The sequence below is a fragment of the Globicephala melas genome, chromosome 4 (assembly GCF_963455315.2).
Source record: "Globicephala melas chromosome 4, mGloMel1.2, whole genome shotgun sequence".
NCBI classification, from domain to species: Eukaryota; Metazoa; Chordata; class Mammalia; order Artiodactyla; family Delphinidae; genus Globicephala; species Globicephala melas.
The window spans coordinates 103,911,386-103,933,669 of record NC_083317.1 but is presented as its reverse complement, the minus strand read 5'-3'; the positions used below and the strand labels follow the sequence as shown (position 1 = coordinate 103,933,669).

General features: G+C 34.1%; 1 protein-coding gene and 1 non-coding gene across 2 annotated transcripts in view; both read right to left on the bottom strand.

The window, feature by feature from the left end:
- Positions 1-22,284, bottom strand: part of KPNA4 (karyopherin subunit alpha 4) — a 54,064-nt gene that overhangs the window by 7,957 nt on the left and 23,823 nt on the right. The window contains exons 2-13 of the mRNA XM_030842413.3: positions 19,891-19,935; positions 18,966-19,055; positions 18,827-18,856; positions 18,680-18,732; positions 15,524-15,619; positions 14,923-15,008; positions 12,988-13,074; positions 10,949-11,118; positions 10,799-10,843; positions 7,607-7,738; positions 3,746-3,874; positions 2,283-2,387 (exon numbers count right to left, since the gene is read on the bottom strand). Of these exons, the coding sequence (XP_030698273.1) occupies positions 2,283-2,387; positions 3,746-3,874; positions 7,607-7,738; positions 10,799-10,843; positions 10,949-11,118; positions 12,988-13,074; positions 14,923-15,008; positions 15,524-15,619; positions 18,680-18,732; positions 18,827-18,856; positions 18,966-19,055; positions 19,891-19,935 (1,068 nt within the window). The remainder of the gene's footprint in view (positions 1-2,282; positions 2,388-3,745; positions 3,875-7,606; positions 7,739-10,798; positions 10,844-10,948; positions 11,119-12,987; positions 13,075-14,922; positions 15,009-15,523; positions 15,620-18,679; positions 18,733-18,826; positions 18,857-18,965; positions 19,056-19,890; positions 19,936-22,284) is intronic.
- Positions 3,215-3,538, bottom strand: LOC115844923 (small Cajal body-specific RNA 7). The gene has a single exon (XR_004036263.1). It is a non-coding gene; the product is annotated as a small Cajal body-specific RNA 7 (non-coding RNA).

Here is a 22,284-nt window from a genome sequence, read left to right as displayed (position 1 = left end):
AGGTGGATGGGCATTATATAGCAAATTTACATATGTGTCTATTTGTAGATCCAGTAATCCTAAATACAACCTGAAAAAAAACATGGAAAAAAACTTTACATAGGCATTTCCTTATATTTAAAGTATAAACAATAGACGAATAAACCAAAAACTAATAAAAATGATCATCTGTAAAGGAAGGGAAAGAACAGGGAGGAATGGACAGAAACAGAAGTTAGACCTCTGTGTACATACCTTGAAAACAAAGTACATATTTTTTACTTGGAAACTATAAATGCTTCATATAACCACAACAAAATAAAAAACAAGGGAATTCCCTGGTGGTCCAGTGGTTAGGACTCCGTGCTCTCACTGCTGAGGGCCCAGGTTCTATCCCTGGTTGGCGAACTAAGATCCCACAAGCCACACAGTGTGGCCAAAAATAAAAAAATAAAAAACAAAACCTAAAGTAATTCCCCCAAATAAAAAACAAACAGAAATAACCTAACTGTATATCAAGTTGTGTATGTTAACCACACATAACAGGAATTATTTCAAGTGACATTATTTTTAAGTACACCATTGATGGAATACATCCTAAAGACAAAGAAGTCCTCAAGGAAATCTCAAAAGTGGAGTAATCATGTTGTTAGTGTCAATGTAGTCTTGTTATTTTGATAGATTTTATATTATATATCTCAATATATAACTCAAATAATTATGTTCATGTTTTTGGAAGATTTCTAGCATAAAAGAGATAAAAATATAAAATCGAAGAAGTAAAAATAAAAACACTGCTATCTTAAATACCCAGTAATATCTGATAGCTTCCTTTCATTCATGATTTGTTTTTTATGAATCTCATGTTCATAAAATTACAATATGCATATTTTTCACTTTCTTAAAAAAAAAAAGGTCACCTATTTTGTTCATTCAAGCCTACATACCACGACAACCTTATAGCAATGATTATCCTTAGTACCTGAACTATGATCTTTAAATACCATTTGTTACAAAAAGGAACCACGACACCCTGGAAAATAGTTAATTCCAGGCGTAGATCAGGAAATATACAAGGTAAGCCTGGGAATCATATCACATCCAAAAGGTAGGAAGCTCTCAAAAACTACTGCAGTGATGTAAAAAAGACACAGGCACCAAATTTAAGAGGTTCCCATTGGTCAGGGACAACCTGAACGTCAGAAAGAATAGCTACAAAGGACTAAAACTTATATAAAAAATATACACATATGTAAATCCATAATTTCCTTAATGACACTAAAAACTTTACACTCGTCTCCTTTTGAGGTCATTAGGGAACCATGTCATTCTAAAAACAGTGATAATGAGCAGGGATCAAACATTTGTCTTGCCTTTCCTATATGAAATATGTTTTAGAGTAAACCAACAGTTGATAGGGAAAAGCTCTTTTTTCTTCTTTATTGAAGAATCATGGCTAATACATAAAGAATGGCAGAATTACAAAGTCATCATTTTGCAGTTCCTAGTATAATAAGTGATCTAGGTAATGATCATCATGACTGCCGAAAAACCATTATGTGAAAGAATGATGAATAACTTTATAATAATTGGCTGGAACAGGCTGATAACATCTGAGCTGACTTAATCTAAATATCACTAAATGTAGGACAAACAGATAGAATGTTTCTCCTCATGTGAATCATTAGTGCATGATTGAACCCGATCTACCAGTTTATAGGAAATTAGCCTCTACTACCAGTTTGTAGGAAACATGGAAGAAAAGAAGATCGAGATATCCTCTCTTTAATTAACAGATCAGTGTTGAGAAAAAAATCCTCATGCTGTGAGTGGACACTTTAAACTGTCTCTTTCCCAAACATTAATGTAAGCATGCAATGATATGGCGTATGATTAAATAGCACACTGTTTGATCTTGGGCAATTTATTTGCCTATACCATAGTTTCTTCATCTGTCAAATGGGAATAATTCTTAACCTCACAGAGTTACAGTAATAAAGAAATAAAGTAATATATGTAAAGTGCTTGGTACAATATGTAAGCATTTATAGTCAGTAGTAGTAATATGAATTTTTAATAAACTTCAGGATAATGGTAATTTTGACAAAAGAATGATATAGAAAAAGGGCCAGGGGTTTCTAAAAGGAACTATCTCTTGTATATAAAAAATGCTTGAACGTTTTAATATTAATACTATTTTACTGTACTACTCATGCCATTGTATAGGTTGTAATTAAACAGAAAAATATATATTCATATAATTCTTTTCCTCTTACACAGAACATACAATATGACTTTCTTACCTTATCCAAAAGGTGTATTATCATTGGTACAAGATTGGCATCAATTACTGCCTGAACCTGCTGCTGATTTCCTGCGGTGATGTTAGAGAGGAACCACACTGCTTCCTGTAGAACAAGATCCTTTCAATATTTCTCATTAAAAAATAAAATCTGCAGCTGAACTAGGAAAAAGCACATTCACTACAACGTCCAAATGATTTTATGGAGTATGTTCCATAATAAAAAATTTAGGAATATGAATTCCTCTATCCCCTTTCCATATTTTTCTTTGGACAAATTGCTAATGACCCTAGTCTAAGTTATAATGAACTAACCCTTCTAAAAAATTCTTGAAAGCAATGTTCCCAAACACTAAGACTCAAAAGAAGCTTGGCTGAACAAATACTAAGGAACTGATGAGCTGCAATACAAATACAAATCCTAAAACAATTGTAAAGGAGATTCAGCATCCTCCTCACATAGCGTGCTTTATTTATTCTCTCTTCTGTTCTGATTGAGTCGTAGCCAAAGTAGATAAATCTCTCAATTATTCATGATAATGGAGACACAAAACCTGAAATAGTGGATTGTTTTAGTATACTTATTTGTAATAGTCATTCATTGCACCATCTCTCTCAAGAGTTAAAGTGGAACCAGATGTTTGACAGCTTTATTGGTCTACCTTAATGATCTTTTTATGCTACCCTTTACACCACAATGTGCTACTTCTACCAAGTTGATTACAAGTCTTTTTTTTTCATAGACAATAAATGCATACTAAAAACACAGAATGAAATAAGACAAAATATCTGCCTAATGTCCTATGTAGGATATTGCTATAATTTACCAAAGTTAATAAACTTATTAAACATATGAATTTACTAAAGGGAAACATTTTCTCTATTTTAAAAAAGTAGTAAACAAGTTTTACTCCTAGTGTGCAGTAGGCTCTTTTGGATCAGATCACAGGATCATGTTTAATGAACCTGTTAGAGATTTTAGGGTGCTAGGCTACTTAGGTGAGCTGTTCTTGGGTTATAATCATCGGCAATGTTGTAATCAACAACCCATGTATTTCTACAACAGCCTCAGATGCACTCCAACGTCAGCATCACCAGTCAGTGCCCCCTTTTCATAGCCTCCACAAGCACACACACATGCACACACACTCTACGAAATAGCTAAAAAATATTAAACTTAGATTACTTAACTTACGTATTAAAATCTTCCAATCATACAACATTCAACACCCAATTATCTCTATTTCATCATTTCCAAGAGAGCCAAATGTGCAGTTTACAATCGGTTTTATATATGGAAAATCATGTACCAATCCATGTCATAAAGAGTAAAATACTTTCTCTTAATGTCTAAATGACAGTTTATGTTAATAAACGGTATTAAAGACACTTGAGTCTTCAATTTTGCAAATGAAAATGGCTACTTTATATGCTAATTATTAAATAGTATTTAAAAATACTTACTTTATTAATTTTCTCTTTGGGATGTGTCAGAAGTGCGGGGAAGTGTGAAAGAGCATCACAGTTCAAAACTACTTGTGTTTGCTCATCAGTTCCAGTAACAATGTTGCCCACAGCTCGAAGTGCTGCTGTCTGAAACATAAAAAGATTTAATGAGATGTTGTTCTATATGAATCACTTATTACCACAAAGGTATGTTAGGCAGGTTATGAAAGATATATATATATATTTTATATAAATTTGTTTTATTTATTTTTGGCTGCATTGGGTCTTCACTGCTGTGCGTGGGCTTTCTCTAGTTGCAGGGAGCGGGGGCTACTCTTCATTGCTGCGTGGGCTTCTCACTGCCGTGGCTTCTCTTGTCCGGAGGGCAGGCTCTAGGTGCATGGGCTTCAGTAGTTGTGTCATGTGGGCTCAGCAGTTGTGGCTCATGGGCTCTAGAGCGCAGGCTCAGCAGTTGTGGCGCACGGGCTTAGTTGCTCTGCGGCATGTGGGATATTCCCGCACCAGGGCTCGAACCCATGTGCCCTGCATTGGCAGGCGGATTCTTAACCACTGCGCCACCAGGGAAGCCCCAGGTTATGAAAGATATCTTTATGCATTCATGCCTACCTATCCTTTTTGAGCAAGTTGTGTCAGACACTGATTTAGGAACAGAGGAGTGAATAGGACAGACATAAACCCATCTCCTATGGAGCTTCCATTATTGTAAGAGGAAACAGCCAATAAACAAGAAAGTATGAAGGATAATTTTAGATAGTAATTATGGCCATAAAGAAAATAAGATAATACAAAAGCTTTTGTGGGAATATGTTTTCAATTCCCTTGGGTATATACCTGGAAATGGAATTGCTGGGTCATATAATAACTCTACGTCTAACTTTTCCAGGTACTGTCAAACTATATTCCAAAGAGGCCGTACCATTTTACATTCCTACCAGCAATGTATGAGGATTGTACTTTCTCTACATCCTTGCCAACACTTGTTACTGTCTTTTTGATTATACCATCCTGGTGGGTATAAAATGGTACTTCACTGTGGCTTTGATTTGCTTTGCCTTAATGACTAAGGATGTTGAACATCTTCGTATGTGCTTATGGACCATCTGTATGCCTTCTTTGGAGAACATTAAAATTTTTAAACCATTTAAAATTAGGTTGCTGGGACCTCCCTGGTGGTGCAGTGGTTAAGACTCCACGCTCCCAATGCAGGGGGCCTGGGTTTGATCCCTGGTCGGGAACTAGACCCCACACGCATGCCACAACTAAGGAGCCCTCGAGCCGCAACTAAGAGCCCACATGCCACAACTAAGGAGCCCACTTGCTGCAACTAAGACCCAGCACAACCAAATAAATAAATATTAAAATTGGGTTGTCATTTTTTTTTGTTGAGTTTTAAGAGTTCTTTATGTATTTTGGACACTAATACCTTTTCATATATATGATTTGCATTCATTCTCTTCCATTCTGTAGGTTGTCTTTTCACTTTCTTGATTCCTTAGAAGTTTTTAATTTTGGAAGTCCAATTTATCTATTTTTTCCTTAGTTGCTTGTGGTGTCATATCTAAGAAACTACTGCCTAATCTGAGGTTATGAAGATTTATGCCTGTGTTTTCTTCTAAGAGGTTTATACTTCTGAATGTGACATTAAGCTGTTTGATTCATTTTGAGTTAATTTTTTAAAAATATGGTGTGAAGTAGGGTTCCAACTTCATTCTTTTACATATGGATATCCAGTAGCCTCAGCACCATTTGCTGAAAAGACTATTCTTTGCTCACTGAATTTTCTTGGCACCCTTGTTGAAAATCAATTGATCAAAAATGTGTAAGTTTATTTCTAGACTCTTGATTCTATTTCACTGATCAATATGTCTATCCTTATGCTAGAATCACAAAGTTTTGTTTTCTCTAGCTTTGTAGTCAAGTTTTGAAGTGAGAAGTCCCCAAACTTGGTTCTTTTTCAAGATTGTTTTGGTTATTTCTGGGTCCATTGCATTTCCATATGGATTTTAACAGGAATTGCATTTAATCTGTAGATAAATTTGGGAAGCACTGCCATCCTAATAATACTGAATCTTCCAATCCACGAACATGGATGTCTTTCCACTAATTTAGGTCTTGTTCAACTTCTTTCAAAAACGTTTTGTTGTGGCCTAGCTTCTTTAACAAGTAAATTTAACATGGGAAAGAAAAAAAAGGAGAAGAAAGTTGTAGAGTAACAGAAACATAAAGACATAGCTACCACATGCAATGTGTTGACCTTGTTTGAATACTGATTTGGTCAAATTGTGAAAAAAAAAATGAGGCAATAAGTAAAATTCAGATACTGATTGGATTTTAACATTACGGTTTCCTAAAGTGCTCTAATTATTGGTATGGTGGATATGTTAAAAAAAATAGCCTTACTTTTTAGAGATGCAACCTGAGTGAAATTAGATATCTGGCATATGTATCAAAATAATTTGGTGGGGAAGTAGAGATATAGAGGAAATCTACATAGTTCATTACATTATTCTTTCTATGTTCCTAAATTATGGCATGAAAGTTGAAAAAGTTTTTAAAAATCTCTATTAGTTACCAGGTAAAGTACAGAACATAACTTTCCTTGAGAGCTGGCTCAAGTGAAAGTCCAAGCCCTATTTTCTCAATAAAGTCCAGTATTAAAACTGAAGATGCATTCTGAAAAAAACAAAAACAAAATGCAAACCAAAAACCTATACCAAGACATAAGTACCACACTTAAGAAATGCAAACTTCGTAAGAATCTAGTAGGAATATTTAAAATAAACCACAAATAACCCTAAATGACAACTTATTCTATAATCAATTCTTCTGAATTTAGCTAAGTGTTCCCTCTTTTCTTTAAAGTGCTTTAAATTTTATAGCAGTGAGTCTCCATTTTGACAGTACATGAATACAACCTAAAGAGCTTTTTAAAGCCCAGGTTTCTAGGAAATATCCAGATTTACTGAAACAGTATTTCTAGGAGTAGAGCAAGGGAAATACACTAATTTTTTTCTTTAGGCTTCCCACTGCTGATTTTATTGTCCAGCCATGGTTGAGAAATAGTGAATCAGGTTAACAGTTTTCCTTATGCTATTATTGTGCTTTATAGGCTCTTAGTCATTCTAAGATTAAAGCATGCTATTTACCTCAGAAGGACAGGGAGAGCTTGCTGCTTGCTGCATCTCCCTTTACCACCGTAGTTTGACAGCTACTGCTTATAATATTTGTGTGAACTTCTCACCTTCTCTTTTTTGGCTCTTTCTAGATGCAGATTCTTTGGGATAAATATTTACATGGAAGGATTTTAAAATAATAAAACAAAACAAAATTAAAGAAAAAAATTTTAAATAACTGAGAGAAGACAATTTAGGAAACCCCTAAGCAGCACATTTCAGTACAAAGCCTTTATCACAGTGCCAGTGAAGCTAAGCATTAACTAAACTTGCCAGGTGCAGTGAAGGAGAATAAAAAAGGACAGCTGTTGGGGGGAGGGGGGTGGGGGAAGGAGCAGAAGAGTGGAAGAAGAAAAATAGGAAAAGTAGGAAAAATAATCAGTACTTGTTTCAGATGCTATCCAAGTTGCTATATGAACTGCCCTGGTCTGCGTTAGAAATCAGTAATTTACAAAGAAGTCAACTTGGCTTTTTTGGGGGGGTTTGGGGGGTGGGGAGGAGGAGGTTCTTGTAGTAATCTATCTCATTTTCTCCATCTTTAAAATGGGGATATAATAACTCACTCTTTTCATCACAGATATGTTGTTATTAGGCTAAAAAAATACTTTACACTATTGACATTACCCATGTTCAAATGTCACACTTAAAGCACACAGTGACATGCTTTTATCAATAAAAAACTCACCTGAACCTTAACTTCCTGGTGGCTGAGCAGAGGAACCAAATGAGGGACTATTCCAGAGTCTATTACCATCTGTATCTGTTCGTTGCCAGCATCAGTAAGGTAAGAGAGGGCCCAGACCGTATCTACCAATATCTAATGAATAAAAAGAATTCAAATAGTCTTTGAATATTTTCTCATTTCAAAAATTCTTAACCATATGGACTAACCTATGATTGTTCTACTATCTTCTTTCTTCCCTTTTCTCTCACCTAAATTCACTGGAATCAATCTTCTCTATTATATTAAGCATCATCATCTATGAACGTCTATATCAAGTGTGTGCATCTTATCTTCTAGCCATATTTAGGATATTTAGGTTAATTATGATCTTGTTCACAGATTGGTATCCACTCTTAACTCACAAAGATACAAACACACTACATAGCACATAAAATATGAGAAAAAGACATTCTCTTTCCCGAATGCTCAGATTGAGGGATACTAGGTCCAAGGACATTGTGATAAACGCATGTAGTTGGAAAGAGTATATGTATCCAACATACAAGGTGTTTCAAAGCATCTGGGCTAGATGAATATATTCAAGGTGTTCTCGCACCAATACCATGTTGCTAGGTCTAAAGCCAATACTCCAGTATTAGGATTATAGTACTTTCATCTTTTCCAACCAGTATGCTTTGCCTTATAAAACCAGAGGCAACTTCCCAAATAGGAATCTCCCACAGCTGCAGATCAAGACATTAAAAGCAACCATAGGTCAACTTGTGAGATCTATAATCAAAAAACATGTTCTAGTTTAAAAAACAAAAAAAAAACAAACAAAAAACCCCCAAAAAACCAAACAAACAAACAAAACTATAATTTACATCAGGTGCCAAAAGTACTTTAAAAAAAAAAAGCCTCTGTAATTAACTTATAATGATTATATTTCAAAGTGCAACAGGCCATTGTGTTTCTTCTTTCTTTGTATGTGAAGTCCTAATTAGAAGTTATGGTCAAAACGAAGAATGACAAACAACTGTTAAACTGCTAAATAATACAATTATTGACAAAGACACAGTATTAAATAATTGTGCCTGAAACTTTACTTCCGAAAGCTTTTCTGGAATATGAACTCTGTGTCAAAAGACAAACCAGAGAAGTCTGAAACCTTTAAATTCTAAATCAATGATATGTTTAAAACATCCAAGAAGCTCCTAGAAGAAAACAGCACTTTGCCATTTTTCCTTTCAGAAATTCAAGAAAGCACTATGGATATTTTTAACGTAAAAAGAAGACACCAAATGAAAAATTCACACACATAAAGTGGTATCAAAATATGTGAGACAACTAAATTTCAACTTACAAAAGTAACTTTTTTTTTGCCAAAATTTGCTGACATAGGCAAAAAAACTTCAAGTTACTTTGTGCATGACTGTATGTAAAATCCAGATATACTTTTTTAAAAAGGCCCAATACTAAACATGTCATTAGTATGCTCACATCAAAATCATAATTTAAATCAGACCTGATCTCATATGCACTTTTTATGTCAGCAAAGTCTATGATAAGTTTACTAATTACAACCAGAGTGTAATTTCAATGTTTCACTTATGGTTTGTGGAAGCAGTTTCGTTATTTTATTTTTTTTATTTCTTTGATGGCCTGATTTAAGAACTTGCTCCTAAGTGTTAACCTAAGAAGATTTCATTTTTAGTAAACATTATTGTTTAGTAAACAATATTACTAATGCTACTAAAAAAGAACAATGCAAACTGGCTTGAGAAATTCAAGATATATCAAGAGCAAGAAAAACAGTTACAATCTCAAATGGATTGGGGTAAACAAGTGGAAAGAACACAATACATCTCTGAATAAGGTCAACCAAGATGTCTAGTTTTCCAGAAGAGTTGTAAACTTTGAGATTAATCTTTCCTGGAAATCTTTTAATAAAAGTAAAATACAAAAAACTGTAATTTAATCAAAGAATTTGTGAGCCATGGCCGCTGAGCCTGCGCATCCAGAGCCTGTGCTCCGCAATGGGAGAGGCCAAAACAGTGAGAGGCCCGCATACCGCAAAAAAAAAAAAAAAAAAAAAAAGAATTTGGCTATAATAAGCCAAAACCAAAATTTGTTTACATGTGTGGTTTTTTTGCTTGTTTGTTTTTTAAACACCCTAGACTATCTGGAGCTAGAAAAAATATCTTTAGGACAAAGATCATGTTCATCTAATGAATAAATCAAGCACATTATGTCACTGCTTGATGTAGTATAATTCTAACTTTAATTTGCTCCATGTCTTTACAGAGATCCTGGCAAAAGGGTATTAATACCCTAGAAACTGTGAAGGAATGAAGCAGCTTGTCAGACAGTGATCATACCAAACTGTGTTTTTAAAGAACTACACAAGGTTCTGATTGTTACTATGAGTTTTATCCATGTGATTTTCTTTTACCCATTATATTCCTAGCTCTTCTAACACAATAAAGGCTAGACTGAATTTATAAGCAGTTATGGCAGTTTCCCACTCATTCATACTTCCTGAGTTGCTTTCTCCTTTGCTCTCTGTGTTAGTATGAGTAGGATATATTTATTATGTTTAAAATCTAGTCTGCACTGATTTGTTTCCTTTTTGTTTGTATACTCAATTATCTCTACACCAAGTGAAGCCATTACCAAAGTCATTATAAATGAATTAATAGAGTAAAAATGAAATTAAAGAGCAACTGATATTCATGGTTTGGTGTAAGAATGGTATATGAATACAAACCCATGCATAAAGGCACAAATATTTCTCTTTTTTACCTTTCGAAAAATAATACCACTAGGTGTAAGTGTTCTCTCAATGGCCAGCTGTCAAAATGAGCTTTCATAAGAAGCTCATGAACAATCAAAGATAAAATCTTAGTGAGAGAGATTACTAACTGGCAACTTTAAGAACTTCCAATGCCAGTTTTCACAACACTAATATATAATATATGCACATACATTACTGCCCAGACCAAAATAACAGGCTTGATTTCTTCACTGAAATTACATACTGTGATATGGGTAAACACAGAGAAAATATAAAATACCAAACTATGTATTGCAGCTCCTGAAATGAAAAAATTTGATAGAGTGCACTGACATAATGTCATTTTCTCCCCTGTGTCATAGGGATAAGCCCTAACCATATATACATATAAAAATATATGACGGGAAGCATTTACTCACATTTACGTCTGTGTGATGAATTAAAACACAAAGAGCTGGAAGAATCTGAAGAGAGAAATATATAGATTTTAAAATATACACAGATAAAAACATACACATAATGGTATCTACTTTACTTTAAAGGAAAACAAAAACAAAAATACTTGTTACCTCCTGAATGGTTTCCATTGGGGGTGGTGGGTCTTTGTGGCGACATAAGTTGACCATAACCCAAGTAACATTTCTTAAGAATGTTATAGGAATAGATGGACTTATGAAGGAAAGTAAAGGTTTCACAACTCCAAGACTTATGACATAATCTCTACACTGTGGCCCATCACCTGTAGGAAGAAGGATTTATTAATTCAATACAATAAGCAACTCAGAAAACGTAAAGCACTGGGTTCAATATGCTACTTCCTGTATTTGAACCAAGTACACTATTTTGTTTTATGTGATAGTTTTAGACAATAATAACCTAGTTCTTTGAGTCAAGAGAAGCAAGATAAGGTACTAAGATTTTTTTGCGCATTATTCATGTATTCAGGTTTATATGCTGTTCACCCTAAAATGTTTTTATGCCATCTAAAATGTTTTTATGCCATCTAAAAGCCTCAGTAAGGCTTTAAAGTACTTTGTGAACACAGAATTCTTGCTTTTTCTCTTCTCTCTCAATGGTACTCTAAGTTTAAGAAACTTTCACATTATAAAAAGAGATATATTGAAATACCATTACAGAGAAAATATTTGTAGAATTTATACTGATGATCTAATATCAAAGCATAGAGAGTATTAACTATAAATTACTCTATACACTTAGAAACTATGTCTCAAAAAGGCAGGGGAGAGGGAACCAATACCCCTAGATCAGTGGTTCCCATAGTGATTTTGGGGCCCTATCCCAAATCTGTTGAAACAGAAACTCTGTGGGTCCAGGATTCTGTTTTAACAAGCCCTTAATATAATTTTGATAACAGGCTAGAGTTTGAGAATCACTGCCCTAGAGAAAAGTGCCAAATTTAATTTCCTCTATCTAGAGTATCACTATAATTTGTAGTATGAAAGCCACACTGAAGTATTACATTCCGTAAGTGAAAACACTTTGCCCTGCACTGTGGTATCTGAAGATAAAATGCTTGTTCTTTTTGCAACCATGTATTCTAATTAATTCTAAAATGTCACTGGAATTAAAAGCCAAAGATCAAGATGTTGTACTAATAGTTCTAAATCTACAATTTGGTATAAAAGTGAGGGACTCTGGATATACAAACGATAGCATTCCTAACAGTATTATACCATATGCCAAGAACAGTTTATAGGGAAATTCTCCCATTTGAAAACTCGCAATTGTGGAGCACTAACCATACCTTACCTTCCATCTTGGCCCCCAAAAGGGTAATAAAGAGGAGGTATATCAGAGCAAAACTGATTACTTCTACGCAAAAATAAAAAAATCTGTGGCAAAAATAACTTTTAACATCATGGTACACAATACAGTTCAGACTGCAGATTTTTTCCATTCTCCACTGGAGGACAGATTTTTGAATTTTTGAGTTTGGGTGAAGTTAGGTTGTAGTTAAAAAACAAATTCTTGAAATACTGGAATTGTCTTTAATTATTCTTCCTACAATTATTTATCAGAAAAAACCTGAAGGTATGGCAATCATGGTGGTCAACATTTAATGAGACTGCCTATAAGGTACAGATACCACATGTATGATGATGACCTCATGATGACAGTGGATAACATTACTATACTTCATTGCACTAAAATCCACAAGAGATATAAAAAATTTCAATTTAGATTCTTCTCAGAACTGCTATTAGAGAAAAATTTTGGTTTATGTTTTGCCTCCTCCTTTTTTCTTATTATTTCCTAGGATAGTAAGAGAGCTGAGAAATAAAATGGACCAACATAATAAAGGAGAAAGAGGAAAATACCTAAATCACATACATATTTCATAATTATTCAAATAGTTAAGAGTTGACTATATACAAAGAGATATACTGGTATCACAAGCAACAAAAATGTTCATTCTGTTTACTATGGGTTTATACTTTAAACAGCTGTAATTTCTGTAAACTAGTTCATAAAAACTAGTACTAAAAAAGGCAAATTGCTTTTTCTTTTCAACTACTAGTAGTCATTTTTATTACACAGTACATGATAACAATGATTGTTGGACTAGTATTACAAGTTTTAGACAAACCTATGATATTTCCCAATGCCCACACTGCTTGCTCACAGACATTTTGATGGGGTGAATGGAGAAGCCTCAGGAAAAGTGGAACAGCATCTGAAGGAGGAAAACATAAGCTATCATTTAAATTTGAAGATACTGTTATATATCAATTATATTTCAATAAAATTGAAAGGAAAAAGGTTGAAAACACTATAATCTAAACCAAAAATCAAACTTGTTTCTTTGCTGAAATCCCAAAAGAAAGAAACCTATCAAAAATATATTTAAGGGCTTCCCTGGTGGCGTAGTGGTTGAGAGTCCGCCTGCCGACACAGGGGACACGGGTTCGTGCCCCAGTCCGGGAAGATCCCACATGCCGCGGAGCGGCTGGGCCCGTGAGCCATGGCCGCTGAGCCTGCGCGTCCAGAGCCTGTGCTCCGCAATGGGAGAGGCCACAGCAGTGAGAGGCCCCGCGTACAGCAAAAAAAAAAAAAAAAAAATATATACATATATATATATATATTTAAAATATATCTTCATTAAATGATTTTCATTAGAATAATGGTAGTGGAAAATTTCCAGCTAGCAGACTATTCATCATCAAAGTGACAGTTTTAACACACAGACAACAAATGTCAAATTAAGCTGATAAAATTTCATTCACAGTTAAAACCGGATTTAATTCCAATTTTAAGAAATTAATTCCTTATAGATTAGCATTAGCTTCAAATTTGAAAAAAACTCCAATTATTAAAATAACTTTTGAATATAGAAATTTAAAATAACATCATATGGGTCTTTAGCCAGGCCAGTGATTCCTGTGCCACGTGAGACCTTTTGAATCAGAAAATGATTCTGTTGCTTAACACAAGGAAAAACAAAGAGATGTTTAACAGAATAATACTGCACTGAACAAATGATTCTTCTATTTCTTTTCTTCCCTCTGATATTGCTCTGAAAAATACTATTTGAGTACATGTAGATCAATCATGCTTACTTATAGTAAAAAGTAATTCATTTATCCATTACTTTTGGTATATTAAGACAGACTAGCAGTGTTAAAACAAATTCTAAGCCTCTTTCTAATCTTTAAGGAACACAAAAGAGAAAAGGAGGGATTAAGACATTGTCTTGAGATCATAAAATTAACTAAACAGTCAACTATACAAAGCAAAACCAAAAAAACCAAACCCCAAAATCACCTGAACCCCAAATTAATCAGTTTTATTATAATTTAAGGAAATTATCTTTTCTATGTAATATTATAATACAAGTGTCTATATAATAAAATCCTCACTGGATAACACTTTTGTTCCCTTTCAAAATCTTGACAGTGCTTAAGATTTTAACAGGCTTATTAGACAAGGATACTGCTTACATATTTGAAGGGGATTCTGAAAGTACCTTCTTTAAAATTATTAATTTCTTTGTTTAGTAGAAGAATCAAATAGTACTAATGAAAATAATTCAAGTTATTACTTTCAATAATTATTTCCCACTTACATTTCTTGGAACATAAAAAACAACCAATCCTATAATAACAATGAAAAAAAAATTTCAAGCCATTCTCTAAAGTAGGACCACTTTATAAAAGAAGATTTCTTTAAAATGTATAATGGACATCTCATTAACAGTGTCCAACAGGTAGTATGCCAACAGGAAAAACACCTTTATTTCTGTAATGTCCTATAAACACAATAATGTAACTACTACTATAATTACAAAATGTTTTCAGATTTAGAATCAAATGAATTTTTGGAAATAGAAAATGTCAGTCAATGGGACAAGGTGATCAAAGTAACATACCTGAGTTGGCCTATTTCAACTACCTTATTTGTTACTGAATTCAAAATACTTAATTACTTTATAATATAAATAGCTCTATTCTTTTAGGAAAAGCATTGAGTTTTTTAATTAACTTTTTTTGAAAATCACAATTTTGTCTCTTAATAACCAACTTACTGGACTGAACTACTGCTTGAGTTTGTTCAGAGGTTCCAGACGCAATGTTTGTCAAAGCCCATGCAGCTTCAAACTGTAAAGAAGGACTACAAAAAACAAATAATTTTAAACAGCAGGAATTTCTACATTGGCCCAAATATCCACCAACCACTCCTCCCCCTAGCATTTTAAAAGTATTACATATTTTTATTCAAAAGATCTATGCACCCAGTACTTTTTTTTAAACTTCCAATGACTATTTAAAATATCTCTTCAGTATAAAAAGCATACAACCTCCTCAGGTGTCCTTATTTTTAGTAAGAACTCTTTATTAAGATACCTGCACATTATTACCCGAACAGTTTTCTCAAGTACCTATCTGGCTAAACTAGTTCTTGCCAATTTTCAAAGCTTAAAAGTTAAATATATCATTCGCAAGTTCCCGTTTGGTCTTTACTTTCCTCTCTTGGTGTAAACATTCCTTACACTGTTTTTTACTTTGGCTTCTCAACTCCACCTTATAGCCCCCTTTTTTTTTCTTTAAAGACCAAACTAACTACGAGAAAATCTTATCTTCTGCAAAGGATACATCCTAAATTATTTCTTAAAATAATGTACTTACTTGTCATCTCTTTCAAGACAATGGACTAAAATAGGCAATATTCCAGATTTTATTAAGTCATCAATTGGTGGATTTCGATCACTGGACAAAAGCTTCCTATAAGAGATATAAACATACCCCTTGTGAACTTAATGACATATAATTAAATTCAAATTCACATTTGATATATTACAATAAACTGAATATTTGGCACAAATACTCTCCCTGCAAGCTACTTTTTAAATTTACATAATGCAACCTTTTCTCTATTATAAATTAATTTATAAATTTACAGAGATTAGTAATAATTAGGAAAAAATGGTAAGACATGAACCACTTTTTTTTAAGTTAGGACAAAAGCAGATAGGATGCTGGTACAAGTTTATAGCTGATACTAGTGTCCAGTTCTTCATCCTACTCTATATACCAAATCAAAGGTCATAAAAGCTCAACAACATTCTCATCTCAACAACTAAAGGAAATGAAATAAACACAGCAATACATAGGAAAATATCCAGAGAGATATTGGAGATACTAAGGTGAATAAGACAGACACATCCTTGCTCTCATGGAGCTTAGAGAGTAAAACAATACCTAGTGCCCATTTACACATATGGCAGACTGCAATTTTAGCTGACAAATCCTAAATGTGGCCTAACACAAGTCTTCACCCATTGAATCCCCTGCACTACTATATGAAGACAATGTTTAAGCAACTTTAATCAGATTATTCCCCTATATAAACCAAGTGATGGCTGCTAATTTACTACCCTATCAGTGTAAACTCCTTGACTGAGTTTTTTATAACACTCCACAAACTAGCTCCATCTTATTTATCTACTAATCTTATTCTCTGTAATTCAACAACAGGTCAGTTGTCTGTCCGACCATTTCAGTCTAATTTCTAGGCCCTTCAAATCCCATTCCCCACACTTGGAATGCTCTCTTTTTTGCCTATTCAAACTCTACCTTTTCAAGTTAAATGTTTTCAAAATACCCTCTCTGAATTCCGAGAATATATACACGGCATATGGCTACATTCGCTGTTGAGCATCACTATTTTTAATATAGTTTTGCCTTCCCGATTAGGTTCTAAACTTCTTACAAAGCAAGAATTATTCCACATGCTTCTTCACAGTATTTTCTGTAATAAATGGTACGATTCTTTGCACAACACAGGAAATAAACCCAGTCTTTCTTTTTCTTTTTCTTTTTTTTTTTTGCGGTACGCAGGCCTCTCACTGTTGTGGCCTCTCCCGTTGCAGAGCACAGGCTCCGGAGGCGCAGGCTCAGCGGCCATGGCTCACGGGCCCAGCCGCTCCACGGCATGTGGGATCTTCCCGGACCAGGGCACGAACCCGTGTCCCCTGCAACGGCAGGCGGACTCTCAACCACTGCGCCACCAGGGAAGCCCAACCCAGTCTTTCTTAATCAAGGTTTCAAATTTAATAAAAGAAATTATTTTTTATTACTTCACTGAGGACATTCTTAAAGAGAAATGTTCCTCTTTCTTTGTAAAATGGCGCATATAATATCTACAATGTATCATCAGTTTGGTGACACTGTCTTGCTCTGTGCTAAGGTGCCAGTAGTTTACCCACAGTTGCTTTTGCAACATCCATGTGAATGTTAACACAGTAAAAACAACAACAAAAAAGGCAAATAAAGTCTTATTATTATTGTGAAAATAATACCTCCTTAAGTTATCCCAGGCTCTCCTAGGGATCCACACACTATATTTTGAGATCCCCTGCCTTAGGGCTTTAATTATCTTACAGAACTCATGTTGAGAAGAGCTGCTCCAATACTATAATCAACTCTGACAATGGTGAGCATAATGTACCAATTTCTTAATCATTCTTCCTATTACATTAATTTGCCATTCTGAGATGTGAAAACTTCTGTGATTTTCTTCCTCCATAGCAAAGTTCTCTCTAAGAAGTTCTTCTACCTGTGGTGGGCAACATTTAATTCTATAATTTCCGTATGTGTTCTAGGCCATTTAAAGTGAATATGCAAAAGTAAGAAAGTCTAATAAACATAAAAGGGACTCATGCACTGGATAAGATATTACATAAAACTGTGAAGTTTTTTTTTCACTTTAAAATTCTGTAACTAGAATCAATTTCTTGCTTAAGTGTCTCTTTCCTACAATTACAACATAGGGTGGTATTCTTTTATTTATAAAAAAACAAAGGGCTTCCCTGATGGTGCAGTGGTTAAGAATCCGCCTGCCAATGCAGGAGGCACGGGTTCGAGCCCTGGTCCAGGAAGATCTCACATGCTGCGGAGCAACTAAGCCCATGCGCCACAACTACTGAGCCTGTGCTCTAGAGCCCACGAGCCACAACTACTGAGCCCATGTGCCACAACTACTGAAGCCCACGCGCCCTAGAGCCTGTGCTCTGCAACAAGAGAAGCCACCGTGATGAGAAGCCTTAGCACTGCAATGAAGAGTAGCCCCTGCTCACCGCAACTAGAGAAAGCCCGCACGCAGCAACAAAGACCCAATGCAGCCAAAAATAAATAAAATTTAAAAAAAAAGAAACCACTATATTGTACTATGATACAACCATGTCTTCCCCGAGCTATGTATTAATACAAATGTCTCAGTAAAAAGTTTTTGGTTTTCCCTTAAAATATGAGTGCATAGGTTTTATAACAATGTGCAAAAATAACTAAATATTCTTACATTGACTGAGAAGTGGGAGTCTCTGTAGCCCTAAATCTTAATGTGTACTTCCCTGTACACTGCTACAGTAAGCTTTAATTCAATTCATTGTTTGATCAATATGGACTGTGAGAAGAATTAGCTACCTGAGTAGGATTTGATGAATCTGAATTTTAATAAAATTAAATACCTATTAATCAGTAAAAGGTAAAAAGCTTTATAAATAATGTTTTTCTATTAGTCTATAGCAATACCCTGTCAAATCAACTTTTCCCTGGCATTTGTACCTATTAGCCACACTAACGCCTCAATGTATTAGTGAGTTTAGAAAACTGCTAATTTTAATACTCTAAATCAGAGAATAATTTTGAAAATAAATTCAGTTGGTCTATGACTGTTCTTTATTGTCATCAAAGTTAATATAAGAAACAGGACTACTATATAGTGAAAACCCAAAAGAGAACTCCTGTGTAAGTTACAAAATATGTCCTTAAAATTTAACTTACCTAGCAGCTTGAACTGCACTTAACTGAATTCCTTGGTTATCACTTGAAGCATTCTATAAAAAACAAAACAATTTTTGATGCAGATACACAGTAATTAGTTGTTAAGTCCAAGAAATACAAATGAAAAGGGGGGGAAACTCAACTTACTTGAACAATAGCTTCTAGAGAGGTATTTTGCTGGGAAAAAAGTTAGAGAAAACTAAGTTAAAAAATCACCTTGTAATTCTATATTTATGTAAAAATTTTTCACTGGTATTTTTAAATTACCAGAATAACAATTACTTACCACTCTATAATCACCATCTATGTCAGAGTCTTCACAGATATCTTCATGTGGTACATTCCTTCTCTTTAAGAGATGTTCATCTCTTTTATTCTTTAAAAAAAAAAAAACCTTCAGTTAATTTTTAAAAAGCTAAATACTTTCATACAAAGGTTAGGCAGTCCTGTGCCTACAAAAAAACATGAAGTGACTTTTAAAAGTAAAATGCAAACGCAGAAAATTAAACCAAATTGTGAATTAAACACTTAAGCAACACTAATTTGAGCCCCAAACCCCAAATATTACATTTTTAATGAACCGTGAACAATGTAAAAATAAACTAAAAAACAAAATAATTTGATTTAAAAAGATAGTGTATAGTTTAAGCCAGAACCAAACATACATATTTATTTAAAAGTACTAAACCATTTTATACATCATCTGGGAGCTTCTCTTTATCACCTAAAAACAAAGTCAAAGCAAAAGTTGCGCAGTTCAAAATCAGACAAAAATCAACAATACCTTACAAAACTGAAGGGCCACTTGAATTTCACTAAAAATGTTTGTGACAAACTTAAAAATATATTCTCAACTAACCTACTTTAATACTTGAAAAGTTGATGAAATTTTTAAGTACCAAGTTCCTTTTATGGAGTAATTACTACTGTAAATAGCAGAACTATTTAGTATGACATATATTTTATATAAATCATTTAAAATTACATGAGAAAAAATCATTTGATAATGTGTTTATCTCTATATTTGGATAGTGGACAAACTGTATCTTGTCAACTTCAATAGCTTGTCAAATTTAGTCAATCTTTCCATTTTCAAAAGAAAAAGAAATGCCAATTAAGCACCTGAGATTAATATACATTTGCTAATTTCTCTATATGCTGTAAGGTTGTTAGAATTATGCTTGAAAGTACCCAATATTAATCAGGCTCACCTTCCTTAATTCAACTACAACTTCATTTCGTTGTCTTCTCATAGTCTACAAGAAATTAAAGAAAATTATTTTTAAAAAAATCACCTCAAATTCCATCAGCCAGAGAAAACTGATATTAACATTTTGATGTACATCCCCTTATCTTTTCTTCTACTCATATATATACATAGTCATATTTTACTCATAATAAAGGTTATATTATATAGATGATTTCCTATCTTCATTTCATATTCACATTCTCAAATACTGAACATCACTGAAATTATTAATGGAGCTATAATATTGGATATATCATAAAAATTTTAAACTGTAACATAAGAATTATTAAAAACACAAAGGTACAAAGAATAAAAGAACCCATAATCTCACCCCCTATATGAACTTCCTATTTAAAAAGTAATATATATACAAGGTAATCTCACCCCCCATATGAACTCCCTATTTAAAAACTAATATATGTATAAGGTTAGTAAATGCAACTGCTTTAAAAAAGGGGGGATGGGGGAAGGGGAGAGAACCTTCCTGCCCATTCATAGTTTCTTTCTCTAAAGGTAAACATTGTTAGATTTACTATGATTTTGACACACTTATCTATTTATTCTGATCTTCACCTTATTTTTGTTTATTTAATTAAAGATCTTAAAGATCTTCCATGGTGGTATAGGCAGATCTATTTCATTCTTCCTAAGAAGCACATTAATTATTCTACCACATACTGTAACCATTCTGTTTTTTAAAGTGTTTTTCTCATTTTAAAGTTACCTAACATAGAGGACTTCCCTGGTGGTGCAGTGGTTAAGAACCCGCCTGACAATGCAGTGGACACGGGTTCGAGCCCTGGTCTGGGAAGATCCCATATGCCGTGGAACAACTAAGCCCGTGTGCCACAACTACTATGCCTGCATTCTAGAGCCCACGTGCCACAACTACTGAACCCTGTGAGCCTAGAGCCTGTACTCCGCAACAAGAAAAGCCACCACAATGAAGAGTAGCCCTCGCTCGCTGCAACTAGAGAAAGCCCATTGCACTGGATATTAGATGAAACGTATTTTGCAACTATAATCTGATTTTTATTGGTGGTGACAAAAATCACAGGTAACTTTAATAACTACTGAGGTTTATTGGCTACATTATTAACTGAAGGGAATACTGTTTCAGTTAGAAGTTAGTGAAAACAAAGATGTAATTAATTTTTTTCTAAGTTCCCAGGACCTCCTGAATTCCACCCATAGACTCCATGGGAATAAGGACTCTGCAAAGAACTCCTTTCTCCTTTTTAGAACTCCTTTCTAAAAAGTCAATCAGGTCATGTTACTCCCCTCTTCAAAACCATCCACTGGCTCTCCACTCTGGAGTAAATGCCCAGTCATTATAATGGCTTAAGTCTTCCTACCTCACCCCCTCACCCCCGCACCCACCCCCGGTTACCACCTCTAAGATCTCAGCTCCTATCACTCTCTCAATTCATTCTGCTGTATCCTCACTAACTTTGCTATTCCTCTAATGCACTGGAAATTCTCTCTTCAAGGCCTCTTCTAATACACTATACAGCAACTGCTAAGAAAATGGACTCCAAACTCCCAATGCAGGGGGCCAGGGTTCGATCCCTGGTCAGGGAACTAGATCCTGCATGCATTCTGCAACTAAGAAGCCTGCATGCTGCAACTAAGAAGGCTGATGTTGCAACTAAGACCCGGTGCAGCCTAAATAAATAAATAATAAATATTAAAATAAAATAAAAATACCAAGACAATTAAAAAATACTAATAAGATAGGCTGCAAAATGAATAAAAATAAGTAGACAAGTATTACAACAAGAGTTTCAATATTCACCATAGTTTAATCATTACAGCCTTTAAGAAGTAAGAAGAAATATTTTTACTTTTACAAGTGAGGACACTGAGGTTTAGAGAAGTTAAACTACTTGGCCAAGGCTACATGGCTACAAGTGGGACAGCCAGGATTAGAATTCAGAGTCTCATACAAAGCCAATTAACCACTATGCCATATTGTCTCCCACAAGTCTTAAAGTCAAATAGAGTTCAAGCCAATTTTAGAGCCTATGGTTCATTCCAAAGCAAAAGTACTATTATCAAGACAATGCGCTTTCGCTGTATCACAATACGAAAACAATAAATAACTCAAATAAACAATAACATAAAACTATGTCCTGTTTCTCACAGAAAATAAAATCTGCAAAATGTACTACTTAAAAGATTTGTTCAGTAAAAAGGTAGACTTTTGAGGGACAGAGATTATTTCTAGTCTAGTCTGTAATCCCATCTAAAGAAGTAGGATTAATGTACAATGAATGGGCTTTAACTTCTTAATAAAGCAAACTATTAATAAATCCTAAACAACTGCTATATATTGACCTAAATATTTATTTACACA